We start from the raw sequence: 17,619 nt of genomic DNA on the forward strand, positions 1-17,619 counted from the left end.
ATCAGTAAACCTAAGTGATCTGATCCCTACACAAATATTCATTGAAAAAATTAGTCTCATAAAACAAGTGCCAATTGTAATAAAACACTTAGGTTTTAGATGACAGATTTTTCCTTGATGATTTTTAAGAATATTCAACACTTAGCAATTGCAATTGTTCAAATTATTGGTATGAAATTATGACTCAATGGGTTGTTAAATGTTTCATACCAAATTAATCCCAATTGGGCCATTCTGTTAAATTTATAAGCATTTTGGCCCATAAAAACAAATTATTCAGAATAAAATAAAATAAACTCAAATTTTATTGGGCTCTGTTTATGGACCAATCTAAGAAAGGGCCCAACTAGGGATCCAGGTATGATGTAAAATGTTTAAATATCCAAATCGCTGCGCATCTTCACTATCGGCTGCTCTGGACTAGGGTTTATTGCTGCTACCGCCCTCCACACACAAACACACACAAACACACACGTACACATTTTGATAGCTCGCAGCCATGGCGGAACAGGTAAATCCTTGTATCCAGAGCTCACCTGCTACCGCTTTCTATTTCTCTTCGTTGTTTGTGACTAATTCGATTGTGATTTGAATCGATTTGCAGACCGAGAAGGCCTTTTTGAAGCAGCCTAAGGTGTTTCTCTGGTGAGTTTTTTGTTTCCGTAGTGTTAGATTTGTTAAAAATTGCGTGTATATACTTTGCTTTGAAGCTGAATGCGATATCCTCTTGTTTCTGCATATGTTGTTTTTGTTATGATTTTTAGATCAGAGTATCATTATTCTATGTACTTGTGATTTGTATTAGATTACTCATCATGAGTTATGAGATGCGTTGTGCTTGATTTCGTAACTGTTTGATTGTAGCTCGAAGAAGGCAGGGAAGGGTAAGGCCCCTGGAAAGGGAGGAAACCGTTACTTCAAGAGCATCGGACTCGGATTCAAAACACCACGAGAGGCTTCTGAAGGTTGTTTTTCTAAATTACTTTTGTACTGGAACACTGCCTTTTGTTCTTATACTTTTGATGTATTTCACTTGTTAATCCCCTTGGCTTCTGCATTTTATTTTTGTAATTGATTTTGTATTGTTATTTTGATATATTTGAAATGTGTAGGAAATCTTTATTGAATTGTTTTTAACTGTTGGTATATTTTAGAGAGTGAGTGATATTGGATATCCATGTTATGGAGCTTTTGATTCGGTATTTGATTAGTATATGTGAATATTGCTTTCAAGTGCTTGTGTTACTTTGTTTTTGTCTCTTGTGTTTCCTGTGAATGACTATCAGTCTGTTTTACTTGAAGTCAATACCATGGTGTTATTTATCTGGTTATGTTGGTTTTCTTACCCTATTACTATTTTAATTAGTTTCTTTCTACGCCTTTGTTAAATCTGTTTTCATCCCCACCACTTGATAATCGAATCCTTGTAATTTCTGCATTTTGTTGCTATTGCTATTTATACTGAAAATTAACTCATATTTGTCCAGGCACATACATTGATAAGAAGTGCCCTTTCACTGGTAATGTTTCCATCAGAGGACGCATCCTTGCTGGAACTTGCCATAGTGCAAAGATGATGAGAACAATCATCGTGAGACGTAACTACCTGCACTGGGTGAAGAAGTACCAGAGGTATGCTATTTGCTTTTGTAAGATGCTTCCATTGTTCTGGTTTTTAGTTTGTTTATCTGAGTGCTTTACTTGGGTTGAACTTAGGTATGAGAAGAGGCACTCAAACATCCCAGCACATATCTCTCCATGCTTCCGTGTGAAGGAAGGCGACCATGTCACCATCGGTCAATGCAGGCTAGTACCACAAACAAATTATCAGTTTTTTATGATATCTAGAATATGGAATTAACAAGCTTCTGGGTTTTCTTGCAGGCCTCTTTCCAAAACCGTGAGGTTTAACGTTCTTAAGGTTATTCCAGCAGGTTCTTCTGGACTTGGGAAGAAGGCTTTTACAGCTATGTGAGTTAGGCGATAAGACGTTTGTCGTTTTATTTAAACTTTTTTTTGGATGGATGGATTTTGAAGTAATATTGTTTCTGTTGGAATATTATCATTGACCTCGCTTTGATATTCTACTATTAATGTTTATCTACTTCCATTTTTGTGTATGTTTTCCGATTGATCTTGAGACTGTTATCTGATTTCATGTTTATTTTTTATCGTTCTTTTAATTTAAATCTTTATTAACTGATGTCTGAGATTTGTTTAATTGGTAAAAATGTGATTTCTGATGTGTACATTTGTATCTTATGATATATTGTCTTAGAAATCAAGTTCAACTAAATTGTCAAAATGAATGTAGTCGACCTGAGAGTTTTTTTTATTCCTTCTACTTATAAATTCAACCCACAAACTACTTTATGTCTTTAAAATAGTGGTTAATATATATTTGGGTGAAATAATTACTCAATATTTCAATGTACATTATGGAAACGGTTTCTTTTAGGAGTCAGTGGGAAGTTCTGATAGTACTTATTGTCAGCTTATGACCAAACAGAATCGTCGAACTCATGTCCTAATATATGAATGATTCATAATTAGCAATTTCGGACTTTATACTTCCATAAAAGTGTACTTTATACTATACATTTATATTATAAGGAATATTTTCCAAAAGATGAATTAATAGAACAGTAACCTTACAATAATGAACTTAAATTGATAAACTTAAATTGAAAAGGGAAAAGATTTTTTATGCACTTATTGTGTAAGTGCACACTTTTCCATGTATCTACTACTAACAGCCTCCATTATCGTGTTTCATCTCTTACCTCTTAAAGCATCCACTATAGGCAGCCTTCCCCAATAGCTCCGCCCCTTTTTTTTATCTACAGCCTCACTTTTTTGTCCATAGCCCCAATTTTTTCTTCCACTGCCCCACTATAGGCGGACACTTCCAATGGCCCCGAAATTTTAATAACCAATTTTAATTTTAATTCAATTTAATAAGTAATTAAATTTATCGGACTATACGTAATTATAAAAAAACGGGTATAAGTGAAGAAATTAAAATCAAACACTACATTTTCGTTGTATTAAAGTGGGGGTAAAATTATACAACGAAATATTAATCTATTAAACATCATAATAGTGTTCACACTGCACCAGCACCTTCCCTACGTGCCCAAACTTCTTCAACCAAATCAGCCTGGAGTGTGGTATGTGTTGTGCTCCTGCGCATATCACTGAAACATTGGATCAAATATTCATTGCTCCGTGGTACGCCCATCTGGATCGGCGCGGAGACGAATCCGTTACTTGTACTTGCGCCCTCTTCCGGTGCCCAGCGCTCTACCCCAAATCCTTCATCTTCTATTATCATATTATGCAATATGATACATGCTAACATAATATTTGCGACATCATCTTCGTGTCAAGCTCGTGTCGGGCACCGTATAATGGCCCATCGCGCTTGGAGGACACCAAAAGCTCGCTCAACATCCTTCCTAGCACCCTCTTGTTTTCGCGCAAAGTATTGTTTCTTCGGTCCTATCGGTTGGCGAATTGTCTTGACGAATACGGGCCACCAGGGATATAACCCATCTGCCAAATAGTATCCCCTTCTGTATTGCGTGTCGTTGGGTACGAAGCTGATTTCTGGACCCTCGCCCCCGCACTCATCATTGAAGAGCGGCGATGACTGAATAACGTTTATGTCGTTGTTCGAACCGGCAACACCAAAATACGCATGCCAGATCCACAAGCGGTAGTCTGCTACGGCTTCCAGAATCATCGATGGATGTTTGCTTTTGAATCCAGTTGTGAACTGGCCTTTCCACGCCACCGGGTAGTTCTTCCACTCCCAATGCATGCAATCGATGCTTCCTAACATTCATGGGAAACCGTGGATCGAACCGTGCATATCCAGCAGATTTTGACATTCAGTAGGGGTGGGCTTTCGTAGGAACTCCCCACCAAATATTTCCCGAATCCCCTTACAAAACTGCCTAAGCACCGTGAGGCCAGTCGTCTCACCCATCTGTAGGTATTCGTCGAACATATCAGCTGGTCCGGCGTACGCAAGCTGCCGGATTGCAGTGGTGCACTTCTAAAGCGTCGACAACCCGATCCGGCCAGTGCAATCACTCCGGAGGATGAAGCACCGGTAACGTTCCGCCAATTTCGTCGCTATAAGGTTGAAAAGGGGTTGCGACATTCTGAATCGCCGGCGAAAAATCTCGGGTTGATACCGTGGGTTATCCACAAAGTAGTCAGCCATTAGACGTTGGTGTGCTCCGGTATGGTCTCGTGGGATGGTCCGCCGACGACTAATCGCACGAGGGATCGCGACCTCTGCCACTTCCGCATTTCGTTCCGCCGCTCGCGCCGTTTCCTCCTCCTCGGCCTCGTACTCCACCTCTTGGATCAGATAATTCCACGCGTCCTTCCATAAATTGTCCATTTCAGACTACAGATTATAGTGAGAGAAAATATGTGTGTGAAGAGGTATAATGTTTGGTGTGAAAATAATGAGAAGTAGAGGAGTGGTATTTATAGATATAATTTTTGAATTTTTTTTTTAAAAATAAAAAACTCAAACGGGGCGGACGTCCATAGCCCGTCGCCCCCCATCGCCCCGCCGCCACCACCATCGCCCTGTCCTCGCCCCGTAGGAGGCGAAGCCTCTACCGCCCCACCCTCGCCCCATTTTTCTTGTCCGCCCCGGGGACGTCCGATCCACTATAGACCGCCCCACCCTTGCCCCAGATTTTCGTCTGCCCCCTTTCCTCCTATAGTGGATGCTCTTATAAGTACCTCTTGTATCTCCGCCTCCTCCCTTTTGTAACGTTGTCGTCTCTCCCCGTCTAACATTGTTTCTTCTCTCCCTTCTCCTAGTGTAGCCGTCCCGTTATCCCTTAGTCCATTTTCCCTTATATTCTTCTTCCCTAGGTAAGAGTATTATTTTTCAAATTAAAGTTTATTGATTCATATTTTATTTAAAATCATCACAAGTTAAATGAATAATTATTTTTAAATTAAAAATCAAATATTTTTTATTTCACTATAATCTTCTCTCCTATTTATTAATCCTATCTCTTTTTAAGAGCATCAGCAATGGCAGACGTCTACGCGGAATTCCCACCGGCGTGTGGGAATTCCGTGGCGGACGTCCGCCATTGTGCGTCCCTTCCACGAATACGGAATTCCGTGCGGACGTCCTCCATTGCGTTGACGCCCGCGGAATTCCCGTTTAATGCATTAAATATTTTTTTATTAATGGAATATTTTCCCTATTTGTGTCGACTATTTAATTCCGTAAATTTCTTACTTCCGGAAATTGTTTAATTTGTGAATTTGTGATTTTTTTTATTGTGGGAATTCCTTCGGGAATTTCGCCCCTATGCAGTGAGAATTCCATATGACGTGGCAGTGCAGTGAGAAATCTGTATGACGTGGCAGAAGATGTTTTTGGGAATTCAACGAGGAATTCCGCTCGACTGCTTATGCTCTTAAAGTGTTATTACTAGAATAAAAAGATCTAATTTAACACGAGAAATAGTACAAGCATGTAACAATAGATTCTACCAACGTGAATTTGGGCCGAGCCCAAAGGCCCAATTAAGTGCTGTGCACTGCACCGGTGGCAGACTAGTGGGTCCCGTGGTCCTGTCACTTTTGTCCTTCAAAATGATTACCACTCGAACCATTGGCCTCACATCTCATCCAACGGTCACGATCACGCAGTGTAGCTCACGCGCCGTCGTCCAACGCCTATCCATTGCACATTCATTTTCGCACTATCTATCAGACTATCCCATCATCACTCTCTCTCTCTCTCTGCTGTTGTTCCGAGGTATCTCTCTAGCTCTCCCTGCTCACGGAGTTGGAAGGGTTTAGTTTAGCTCTCGTGTTGCTACTTCCGTCGACGATTCTGCGGTGCTGATGGAGAGAAGCCTGCATTCGTCGGCAGGAATGGAGGACACGTGGCGGAGACAGCTGTGGCGACAGTCCGAGTTTCCTCCTCCGCCCTCCTCATTGCTCGATTCCCGTGCTCAGGTCTCTTCCTTTTGCTTGATTTTGCTTGCATGTAGTGTGAATTTGTGGCAGCAGATGACGGTTTCTGGTTAGAATTGTGCAAGTTGCAGCTCTCGGTGTTTGATTTTTCGTGTATGTTTTGCATGTGACCTAATTTTGGTTGTGGTTGATTCAATGGAGTTCCGCACAGTTGTAATTTTCGGCATAACTTGCCCATTTTTTGTGCGTGTTCGTTTCGATGTGCTGCAAATAATGACAGATGGAGTTCATCTGGAATTTCTACAGACTTTTTTTGTCTTCAATTTGGATATTTAGCATTCTATAAATAGTTTAGTTGAACTTGTGTGGATTTCTTGTCTTGTAGCTAGTATGGCTATTTATTGAACCTAATAAAAACAATTTGGAACCCTGGCAATGAATGCAGTTTGTGATAAATAGAGAAATATAGTGCTTCTGTGATTCTGAATACTCATATCAAATATCTTCCCCTAACTTTACCTCTCCAATAGCTCTCTGATGCAGATTGTCGTCTTTATATGCAATTGCTGCAAGAATCAATGCCATTAACTGGTGGAATGACCCGGGATCACATGCCATCTAACATGCATGGTGTCGACAACTTGGGCCATGCTGATCTTGGAGCTTCATTCTTATCTCTGATTTCAGGTCCAACGGTTCATGTGCCCTGTGATCAGCAGCATTTATTGAATCCAAATACATTACTGGTCTCCAATCCACATCCACCAAGCGGTGGGACTGCCAATGGATTTCCCAGAGGAAGCAGAGTTTCGGTCTTGCCTGGTTTCTCATGGCCACACAGATTGGACTTGCCAAATTTTACTTCGGGATCGTTTTTTCAACCTTCTACTTCGTCTAATGCTGATGCAAACTGTCGAAACAATTATGAGATACTTCAGACTGCAAGCTTGGATGTTCGAAAATCACAGACAGTAGCATGCCAGAACTCTCATGAGAAAGGCAAAGTAAATTGTTTATACCCCCCGACTGGGAGTAACACTAGCAGTAAGATACTAGAGAAGTATCCCCTCATAACAGCTTCCCCGAAATTTCCGGTAGACAACAATGCATCTGTTTGCTCCCCTTACAATCCTTCCAACAGTTTTTTTCGCGTTTCATGTTGTGGCATCAGTAAGTTTCTTACACTCTTTTTGAGTGAATATATTGTGGTTTCATTCCATTTTGACGTAGTCTAATCCCTTTATTGATTTCAATAGGTGGAAGCTTACTTCTCAGTGATACTGGACTTCTTGGAGTTGTTTGCGCATGCCATGGTCTGTGCATGTCAATCTCCAAATTCTTAGAGGTAATAATATCTTCTTTTACAATGTTCCTGCCATTTTGCTTATGATGTGCATCCTGTGATCCTTGATTATGTTAGTAAATGTCTAAATATTTGTTCATATGGAAAAGTATCTGAAAGTGAGATCATGCATCAGCATTCAGGTTCTTGTGATGCTGACCCTGGGAATGCAGTTTTTATGGATAATGGAGAGACTATAGCTCACTGGTGGAAGGTCTTCTCATCCAAAATCAGGGTATGTTCATTTTTACTGGATCATCTGCGGGGCAGGGTGTGTGAGGGGGAAGTGTGTAGAGAGACTTGAATATATGCATCGGCATGACAGATGCAACTGTCTTCAGGCTCATTGATCTCTTTTATCTGAAATATTGCTGTACAATTTATTTGTTATTCTGTTGTTTAACACACTATAGTATTTAATAGAATTTATACCTAGAATTTGAAGAATCCTGAGGCCAAAATATTGTTGATTGTGTATTAGATTAGAGTGTTGGAAGGGCCCAGAGGATGGGATTGGCCTGAAGGAATTTCAGTGGCGTCGGGTTTGACAGATCATCCTATTTCCAGCTTGTCAAACAGTTCCATCACGTTGAATCAAGTAGACTCTTGTAGAGCTTCAGCAAGCTATGAGCAGAAAAGTCGCAGTTCCATAAATTCGAAGGACAATCATAGTTGCAGGAACATTGTTGATGAATATCTACACCGTGGAACAGATAGACCGTCAAGAGATTGCGGAAATTCTTTTTTCAAAAACTTCATGAGCAATTCTCACCAAACTCAACATTTGCATGGACTGCTAAACTCAACTTCTGTACATTCAGAGAAAGCTTCTCAGCCTGTTGTGTCCTCGCTTAATTTAAAAACATCATGCAGTGGCTTCAGTGATGGTTCAGAAAACAGTTTAATTGTTGAGAAACCTGGAGTTTCCTCTAGTATTGAATTGAGACTTGGGCAGCCGTCACAGAAAAGCCTGACATTGAATATGAAACATCAACTTGCTGTCGGGTCTAATATACATGGCATACACGAGGAGGCCTCAAATGTGTTTTTCCAGGATAAGCTTCGTCAGACAAGTATGTTGCTGTAATTTTGCATTCTTACTATCACATATATATGCTTTTCCCATCCCAAAACTATGTGTATAATTTGCTTCTAACTCAATGTAATGCAGAAGCCAATAAATGGCAAGGTAGTGGACCGACTCATCAGTTTGCAAATATTAATTCTAGTCCGGCCGGAAGAAGGAGGCCAACTCATTTGGAGCATTCACATGGTGTGGGAGGAGGCTATGCTGCAACTGCCAATTGCTGGAAAGACTCATCAAATATTAGCTTGCAAACAACAACCAACTTAAGTTCTAAGTTGCAAACAAACAACCCCGAGACAAAGTGTCAATTCAGAAACATTTATGAGAATAGCAGTTACAGGCATGCCTGTGAGAATATTCATTATGAATCCAATGCTAATGAAAGAGACAAAATTTATCTTCCATGTAGTTCGCTGGCTAGTACCATCAAGGAATTGGGTATGGATGTGTCGAATGGCCCTAGCAAAATGAACGAGGAAAAAGTAGTGGAATATGCTTTGGATGGCTTGGTCAGTGCAGCCAAATCACATATTGAAGTCAGAGGGGAACTTAAGGGAAAGGGAAGAAGTTGTAACTTAGATCTGGGAGAGAACTCCGCAGCTTTTCTAGGGAAACACCTTGATTCCCACCATGTATCTACCACGCCTACTGATAAATCATATGGTGGAGAATTCTCAAACAATTACTTGAAGATCTCTTCTCTTTCTGATATTACCCACTTCAGTTATAATAATCTCAAACCTATCCGAAATCTAATGATTTCTGAAGAGATGCCTCTGGGGCCCACCGCCCAAGATTCAGTGTTTGTCCACAATGCAGTTCCAACATTGCCAAAAGAAAACAGTAGTCTAATAAGAAAAGGTTTGCAGTACAAGAGTGTGGAAATGCCTGGTGCGTGGAACATGTTTGATTTATCTGGCAGAGACAATGGCCCACCTGTGAGAGGTGTCCAAGAACATGAGATCGCAAAAAATCCTTGTGTACTGTCTCCTGTGACAATTGCTCCATCAACATCACAGGATTCTGCACAATTACGTGATTCTTTGAGTATAATAAAATCTCCAGAAACGGGAGACAAGTCAAGGTTGCCTGGATATTGGATTGGCTATAATTGTGAGAGATTTTGTACAAAAGGTAAACATATCGTATCTCAAGCGCATATTGCGGCATTTTTTTTAAGTTCTTAAGATTGCCCCCTGACTTCTACCACAAAGCATTAGTAAGCATGTCTGACATTTTACGGCTATTTAAATTTGAATAATCCTATATATCTTATTATTCCACCAGGAAGATCTCAGTATGCCGAAAATTCTGGACTTCCTCACATGGAGCAGCTTTACTTAAGGTAATTGTAACTGCTGACCTTCCCTTTTTCCTGCTTATATTAATGTACCATGAAACTTAATATTTTCTTAGATCTACCTATAAAATGCATACTCCTTATAATCTTGACTCTCTTCTCATGATCTATTGAGTATGATGTCTTCATTCTTATTGAATGGGAACAGCATTTGCATGATATCGCATTATACAGTTCAGTGTACATTTAAAGTACTTCAATAAGTTTTAGTCAAATGGAAAACTAGCTGGGTGTTGGGCTGAAGTGATGGCTCTATAACAATGGACTTGGAAACTATACTTTTATAAGTATATTCTGAAGGGAGATGCTACTATTTTCAAACCGCATGTTCCTATATTTTGTTTCTTTCTTCTGATTTACTTTACTTTCTCATCATAATAAAATTCGAACCAGGGGATCTGAATGCAACTTTACTCGCAGCAAGAAAGAGCACTCCTCACAAGGTTTATCATATGCCTCTGTACCTGAAAAGTGCAGCTCTACTAACCAAGAAAATTATTTGGCTGGGCAGTATGACTTGAATGATGATAACTTTGGTAATATGGCAAAAGGAGATAGAAGTGGATTAGATACAACAAGCTCACTTCACTCGAAGTTGAAGACAAACTTTAGTTTTCTGGAGACAACTAAATCTTTTGATAAAGCTAAAAGTTCTGTGGTACCAAACACGAAGAGTGCTGAATCTTGTTATTTTCAGTGGAGAGACGTGCCCAAAAAAGGAACAGGGAATTGCAGTTTGACTGGTAAAGAACGGGAAGTTGTTTCGCACAGTCCTTTGGGATGCCCTGCTGCTGATGTTTCTAAGTCGCTTGCTGAATTTACTCCGATTGTGGTTCCCGTGAAGGAGCATGAAATAACTAATATCTCTTCTGGATGTTCTGCTCCTGATGTGACCCAGTCATCCAGTGAGGTTAACAAGAAAGAGTCTCCTACTACTGAAGTTAGGAATATCAGGTTTGCTGATAATCTAGTTCTCGATAACGGATCCGGAAATGTCAGAAGCTGTTCATCTGATGATGCACTTGATTCAGAATCCGGTCCTGAATTCTATGAATCAGTGTCCAAGATCAACTCGATCAAGAGCAAACCATTCAAACTAGTTCCTAGGAAGGAATCTCTTAGTCTAGTTGAAGAGATCAGAGTAAAAAATTCATTGCAATTAAAAATGCCACCATACAAGATCAAGAGAAGTTACACCTTTCATGAAGACAGTGATTGTTTACAGAATTTTGAGTTAGCTCCTAAAAAGAAGAGGAAAACAGTTAAATGGAAGAAGCTGGATGTCTCTGGAAACTCCTCCATTGATAACAAAACCCCAAAATGCTCTGAGGAACTTGGACAGAATGCTAATTCATTCTCAGACATGCAGATACAACATAAAGGTGATCAACAACAAAGTCCTAGCAGTTGTGCAGAGTATGTTGAGCAAAGTGACAAGCAGAGAAATTCTGCTTTTCCTGCTGCCACATGGATCTCCCGTGGAAAAGACTTCAAGGAAGTTCAACATGAACATCAGCAGCAATGGAACACATGTAAAAGTTTGGTGGTTAATGATACTTTAAGAGCTTCTGAAGTGTTGAGAAAGAAAAGGTTAAGACTAAATGAAGATTCTTCCAGACCTATAGAAACTCGAGAAAAATTTTGTAGTGGTGCTGCATTGACTGGAAAATGGACATCATTAGGTGGCTGTAATTCTCTCAGTAAATCCAGCTTTGAGAAACGGATTGTCAGGCCAACAGTTTGTGGGAAGTACGGAATTATTTCTAATGGAAATCCATCAAAGCCAACAAAAATTGTTCCCTTGAGAGTGGTTCTCAAGACTGCCGCGTCTCTTGTAGATAAAAGCAGCAGAAAAGCTGACAACTATAAGAAACTCAAATCCACATCTGTAAAAGAAAAGAAGATGAGGGTTATACATGTAAATGAAACAGTTTTGGGCAAGAAAGTACAGAAGAGTCGAGTGAATAAGTGTGGATCTCGCAGTTCACATTCTATTGAACTGGAATCTAGTGACTGGAGTGATGAATTAGACACAGCATCCTGCTCTGAAACTGATGGAAGTGATTATCCGTCATCATATGCTTTGCAGAAAGGCATCAAACATAGTACTGCTGACAGCAAAACCGAGGATAAGCTGAGAACAAAGTTCAAGGAAGGTCGTAAGCGAAGCCTTCATGAACTCTTATTCAAGGGTACTTGTTCTGAGATTTTAAATATTTCTGTGGATCAGGAATTTTAGTTGCTAAGTTTGTGGCCAATCCATAGTGAAGTTCCAAAAATATTCTTTGTTGACAATGTTGGCAGGGACAAATTTATGATTCTACCAAAATAGAACTTGCAATTAGTTCTTTCTAGTCCTGAGCTTCATATTATGGATGATTACTTGATATTTTTATTGCATAGCTTCATATTATACGATACAGTAATGTTTTCAATGATTTTCTGCCAGGAAATAGTTCCAGCGTTTTAAACGAAGTGGTGGAAACAACTAGCAGATGTTGCGGAGTGGTGATGAAAAATGCTGTGGATGGTAGAGCTCAAACAAGTGAATCGAACGATGCACTGAGGTGAGAACTCTAGAGCATTCTTAAACCATGCCCTTATTTTTTACCATGCTGATACCGCAATACCCTTAGTGACCTCTAACTGTGGAATGATATAGATGCTCAGAGAAACACCTACCTGAAAACTCAGACATGTTTGGTTGTGTTTGCGGGGGATCAAACAAAGATGAACACAGTCAATTACTACAGTGCAATAGGTTTTTACTTAAGGTACATGCTGCCGCTTTATTTTGTTTTACTTAATTGTATCTTCTTAACATCTTGTGTATCGAAACCATTGGTATTTTGAACTTGTGGAAAGCACTTGCAAAACCCTTGAGATGTAAAATAGTCTGGTTTTCAGCAGAAATTAGCATAAAGAGATAATGCTTTACGTAGCAGTAGCTTGAAATGTGTTCTAATTACCAGGCATCAAATCATACAACTGTTTATAACTGATGGAAACTTAATTTAGTACTTATAAGTTGTAACAGCCTCAAGTGTAAATATATGGTTCTGATTAGGGGCTTCGAGATGAGGGTGAAGCTGTTGACAATAAGAATGTTAGCTTTCATCAGAGATGCATGCCTTATGCGACATCTCATGTGATAATACCTGATAGTGACAGTGAAAGCCTTCAAACTGGAGAGAGGTTCAGCTGTGCTCGAACTGAGGTATCCGGCTCATGAAATTACTTTTCAGACATAAGGATTTTTTAAGATTTAGTGATTCATGTGATAGGTTTACAAGGGTCGTAAACGAGAAGGATTTTTTCACAATCGTTCTCGTGACGGAAATCGAAGTGGTGGTTGCCTTGTTCCTCAAGAGCAACTCAATGCATGGCAGCACATAAATCGACAGAAGCCACAGAGAAAAGGGCTTCCAATGCTGTTAAGTTGCAATGTTGAATCAGACTGCCGGGTGAGTTTCTTTGGTACTGGTGAACCAGATACTAGTCTTATACTACTCTTATGAGTTCATAACCTATGATGTCATACTTCTCTGTTTGCAGAAGGCTTACACTCGGTATAAGCAATCAAAAAGTTGGAAACAGTTGGTGGTGTATAAATCAGGCATACATGCTTTGGGTCTCTACACGTCACAGTTCATCTCTTGTGGAGCCATGGTCTGACCTAGCAGTGTCTCACTGTGTCTTAGTTTGGAATTTGATGTTGAAGATCTTAAAAGTTCAATCTGAGTTGTTTTCTCCCTAGGTTGTAGAGTACGTAGGCGAAATAGTGGGGCTGCGCGTGGCAGACAGAAGGGAGAGTGAATATCATTCAGGAAAGAAGCTGCAGCATAAGAGTGCATGTTATTTCTTCAAGATAGATAAAGAGCACATTATCGATGCTACTCGCAAGGGTGGTATTGCTCGGTTCGTGAACCACTCATGTGAGGTAATTATCACATCATGAATATTTTGTATTAGAGTAGTGTTTTCATGTAGACATGAAAGGTTTTTATGTCCTTCAACTGAGCTATACAATCAAATACTGAAATATCGTAGTAATATTTAGAAATATTAATTCTGACTTTGTCGATGTTGCTTGAGCAGCCAAACTGCGTTGCCAAAGTTATATCTGTGAGGACAGAAAAGAAGGTAATGTCTGCCTGCACTATTAAGTCTTGATTCGATGTTGTTCCCCTGTTTAACAAAACCTCATGTATGGCAAACAGGTTGTGTTTTTTGCCGAAAGAGACATATATCCAGGAGAGGAGATAACCTACGACTACCATTTCAACCACGAAGACGAAGGTGAAAAAATTCCTTGCTACTGTAATTCCAAGAACTGCAGGCGTTATCTCAACTGAGACAGAGACAAGATCTGCTTCATCATTTTTGTGTAAGTAAATTTTAATGTGCAAGCTGTAGCGTACATGTATGTTAGCAAATTATCCAACTTTTTTGGGTTGAAACATATTATTCCTCATCAACGATTTACAAGCCGCAGGAGCATAATTCCCAGTTGAAAAAAGTTGATGTGTGTTGATATATTAAAACAGAGGATATACATGTTTGTTATCTGATGATGACTTTAGTCTTTAGGAACCCCAATTTGGAATATTTGCTGTGGCTTCATTCACCATCTTCACTAGTGTCACCTGCCATGAATTATACCCAAACTTGTGTTCACATTTGCATATCTCACACAAAATTGCACACATATATTGATATATCATAGGGGTTATACCACACTTTCTGGGACACCGGGTGGTGGTAGGGAAAGGTTTCTTGGAGGCCAGTCGTAGTATGATCTCTTGTCGAATCTCCACTCTCCGAACTTTCCGGGTGTCATCTTACCCTGAGAAGGATTGAAGTAAATTGAGAACCAATATGCAACAAAAGACCTAATGCTGGCCTAAGAAGATGCATCATATACCTGTAAATCGTAATCGCATCCGTATGTGTAATGGATTATGTAAGACTTCCCGATCGTCGTGTCCCAAGGAGGCTGTAGAGAATTAATCAAGATAGTCAACTTTATAGGTCATTAATTAGTACTACCTCTATCTATAAGACTATAACAAGACTATAACTAGTGTTTTTGTTTTTTTCATTTTTGTTTACTCTCTAATATGAGGTGGAGTCTTTCTCCATGAGTAACACAACTACCTTATTCTCTCTATTTCTCATCTACTTTATCAATTTGCATTAATACCCGTGTCGTGTATTCCTTTGCAGTTGAAGCAACAGACCTTAAGATGTCTAGATTTGTTTAAAATATTTGTTTCAAGATGAGCAGTTAGCTCTGTTATGCATCCATGAAGAAAAGGAGATGAAAATCATAAGAAAGCAACAAAATACCACATACCCCACAAATTTCTTTGCTTTCTAAACTATAGAAGACATTATTTTCAAAGAAATTGAGAAGAAATGACAGTAAAACTAGCCCACCTGAATCATGAAGTCCTTGTGCAATATGTTACCAACATCATGAAGAGCAGACGCAACAGCATACGCATACCTACATTCACAAGTAAACAACTTAGTTAGACATCAAAATGTTTATTAATCAGTGTTGTTAGGTGCACATCGGGCAGAGAGGTAAAAATCTGAGGTGTGGGGCGATGGGAGAGACAAGCCCTCGCGTCGTGCTGTTAATCTCAGTTAGCTGGAAAGAAGCTTACATCTCAAGTACCCATCCAAAAGCTTTATCTGCTTCCGGGTCTTTCTTCATGGCCAACGACACATTCATCCAAGTCGGGGCTATCTTTTTCAGAGCATCCTAATACACAATTAACTCGGTAAACATAACTTTCCAACCTTGTAGGAGTGCAAGAAATAGGGCAGAAAGCTTAAGATACCTTCCGCAAAATGACTGGGGAATTCCCAATCGGGTCGATGTTAGTAATTGGTCCTCTATCCTCAGGGAAGAACTTGCGCAAGATCTTCTCGAATTTCTTAGGCTCAATGTAGAAGAAAGGGAAGGCGGCTGCAAGTCCGTCTCTGGACAAGTTCGGGATTGGCTTGACCAGAAGGTGGTCCGGCTCCGACATAAATATGTAGCTGCACGATGTAAACTTACTCCATTAAGTAGCTAGCCTTAAAAGAAAGAAAAAGCAAGTGATTTCGTTTCATACTCTTCTTCAATATTTGCTTGTTGGAGCCACTGCACAAATGCCCAAGGTCTGTTTAGGACAATGTACCCCTGCCATTAGATTAATAGGTGTCAATTTTGAAGAAGCAAAACACTAGGAATAAGAGCATGGACTGAAGATTCTTGTTTTTTGAATCAAGTTATCCCATAACTATATAAAATGAAAAAAATCATAAAGAAAGCTGAGCTACTTGCTTCAATCAAAGTCACCCTATTGAGTAAAACATAAAAGATCCCCCAAATCCTAGGGGGGTTATACACAAAAAAAAATAAGAACAAAACTAGAAAGATAATCTCATTGATTCAAGGGCTTCAATCAAAAGTCACCTAATTGAGTAAAAAACCTCCAAATCTAGAATAACAACAAAACTACAAGAACAAATCTGGAAGAATGAAAACCCCACAAATTCAAGGGCTTCAATCAAAAGTCACTTAATTGAGTAAAAAAAACCCCAAAATCAAGGCTTATACACAAAAATAAGAACAAAACTAGATGAAAGAAAAATCCCCAAATTCAATGCTTCAATCAGAAGTCACCTAATTGAGTAAAAAACAAATTCAAGGGCTTATTCACGAAAACAATAACAAAACTAGAATAAAGAAAAGTCACTCAATTGAGTAAAAAACCCCTAAATTCAGGGCTTATACTCACAAATAAGAACAAAAACTAGAGAAAAGAAAACCCCCAAATTCAGTGGCTTCATTCAAAAGTCACCCAATTGAATAAACCCCCAAATTCTAGGGCTTATACACAAAATAAGAACAAAACTAGAAGACAGAAAACCTGGTCCACTCCATCGGGAAGGGGCTGAGCGACAAAGGTGGGAATCTCATCCATGAACCGATCAGGCTTGCCGGAATGCAGGACTCTGGTGAATCCCCCCATGTCGGAGCTAGGGTTCCGCAGCTTCTGCTGCTTGAACCAGTAGTACATCACCCTGCACTGCCACGTGTTGTAGACGGAGTCGGAGGCGGTGACGGCGGTGTGGAACAGCCTCCGCCTCCGCCCCTTCCTGGCGGCGTCGGTCGGCATTCTGATGATCGGATCGACCGACGATTCGCCCGGGAATCCCTGCTTGAGCGAGGCATTGGCGGAGATGATGATGTTGTAGGTGATTAGCGCCGCGGAGAAGCTGATCACTGCGGCGAAGAACAGATTCCTACCACCCATTTCTGGTTTCTCGGTGATGGATTTGGTGAATTGTTAGGCCGCATTAATCAATTTTTTTCTGCTCTAACTAACTGATTTTTGAGTTGACTAATTTGGCTTAGTTGAAATTTTGATTTTTTATTGCCATGCCTATGCATGTTTGTTTTTTTCTCTGTGAATTATTGAGCTGCCTAATTTCATTCAACTTTTAAGTTTTTGAATAAATCATGATTCTATTCTATGTGGATTGGATCACTTATGAATCGTTAACCGGATCGATCGGTCTATTCGGCCCAGATGACATTTTTTATTTTCGAAATCGGAACCGGATTATCACCCTAGGTCCAATTCTGGTTCTTATATTTTTGAATTGGATATGGGTAATTAATTACCGATTTTGGTCTGAAACATAAAAAAAATTATTAAATATAAAAAAAGGACTAAAAATATAGTCGGTTTTGAACTAGAACCAACGGTTCGTTTATGGTCTTGCATGTCTTGGAACGGTAAATGGTGCCTCGGTGGTTGGAGTTCGGGACCGGCGGAGCCCCTTGAGTGGCAACCTTAAATC

The 17,619-nt window shown here is 39.8% G+C and overlaps 3 protein-coding genes across 5 annotated transcripts; 2 read left to right on the plus strand and 1 right to left on the minus strand.

Moving 5' to 3' along the window:
- Nucleotides 1-391: 391 nt before the first annotated feature.
- On the plus strand, nucleotides 392-2,120 carry LOC121785386 (40S ribosomal protein S11-like). The gene is made up of 6 exons (XM_042183799.1): nucleotides 392-511; nucleotides 605-645; nucleotides 865-965; nucleotides 1,488-1,632; nucleotides 1,717-1,806; nucleotides 1,885-2,120. The coding sequence occupies exons 1-6, from the start codon at nucleotides 500-502 to the stop codon at nucleotides 1,973-1,975; spliced, it is 480 nt and encodes a 159-aa protein (XP_042039733.1). The 5' UTR covers nucleotides 392-499; the 3' UTR covers nucleotides 1,976-2,120.
- A 3,550-nt stretch (nucleotides 2,121-5,670) lies between these two features.
- On the plus strand, nucleotides 5,671-15,167 carry LOC121783210. 3 transcript variants are annotated; one of them, XM_042181212.1, is made up of 17 exons: nucleotides 5,672-6,009; nucleotides 6,498-7,137; nucleotides 7,224-7,312; nucleotides 7,446-7,544; nucleotides 7,791-8,382; nucleotides 8,481-9,530; nucleotides 9,684-9,741; nucleotides 10,150-11,948; nucleotides 12,206-12,323; nucleotides 12,419-12,530; nucleotides 12,824-12,973; nucleotides 13,041-13,220; nucleotides 13,312-13,425; nucleotides 13,514-13,696; nucleotides 13,855-13,899; nucleotides 13,977-14,143; nucleotides 14,983-15,167. In XM_042181212.1, exons 1-16 carry the CDS (start codon nucleotides 5,896-5,898, stop codon nucleotides 14,109-14,111), a joined length of 5,478 nt encoding a protein of 1,825 aa, XP_042037146.1. In that variant the 5' UTR covers nucleotides 5,672-5,895; the 3' UTR covers nucleotides 14,112-14,143; nucleotides 14,983-15,167. The 3 variants fall into 3 exon arrangements, with proteins under 3 accessions (XP_042037147.1, XP_042037146.1, XP_042037145.1); XM_042181213.1 differs by lacking the exon at nucleotides 14,983-15,167 and having other exon boundaries at nucleotides 5,671-6,009; nucleotides 13,050-13,220; nucleotides 13,977-14,234; XM_042181211.1 differs by lacking the exon at nucleotides 14,983-15,167 and having other exon boundaries at nucleotides 13,977-14,234.
- Nucleotides 14,099-17,225, minus strand: LOC121783211 (hydroxyproline O-arabinosyltransferase 1-like). Its single transcript, XM_042181215.1, has 8 exons — nucleotides 16,683-17,225; nucleotides 15,882-15,949; nucleotides 15,606-15,807; nucleotides 15,429-15,526; nucleotides 15,196-15,265; nucleotides 14,681-14,752; nucleotides 14,492-14,602; nucleotides 14,099-14,402 (listed from the first exon to the last, which is right to left on the minus strand). Exons 1-8 carry the CDS (start codon nucleotides 17,067-17,069, stop codon nucleotides 14,343-14,345), a joined length of 1,068 nt encoding a protein of 355 aa, XP_042037149.1. The 5' UTR covers nucleotides 17,070-17,225; the 3' UTR covers nucleotides 14,099-14,342.
- Nucleotides 17,226-17,619: the final 394 nt, after the last annotated feature.

This window comes from Salvia splendens, chromosome 21 (assembly GCF_004379255.2).
Source record: "Salvia splendens isolate huo1 chromosome 21, SspV2, whole genome shotgun sequence".
NCBI lineage: Eukaryota > Viridiplantae > Streptophyta > Magnoliopsida > Lamiales > Lamiaceae > Salvia > Salvia splendens.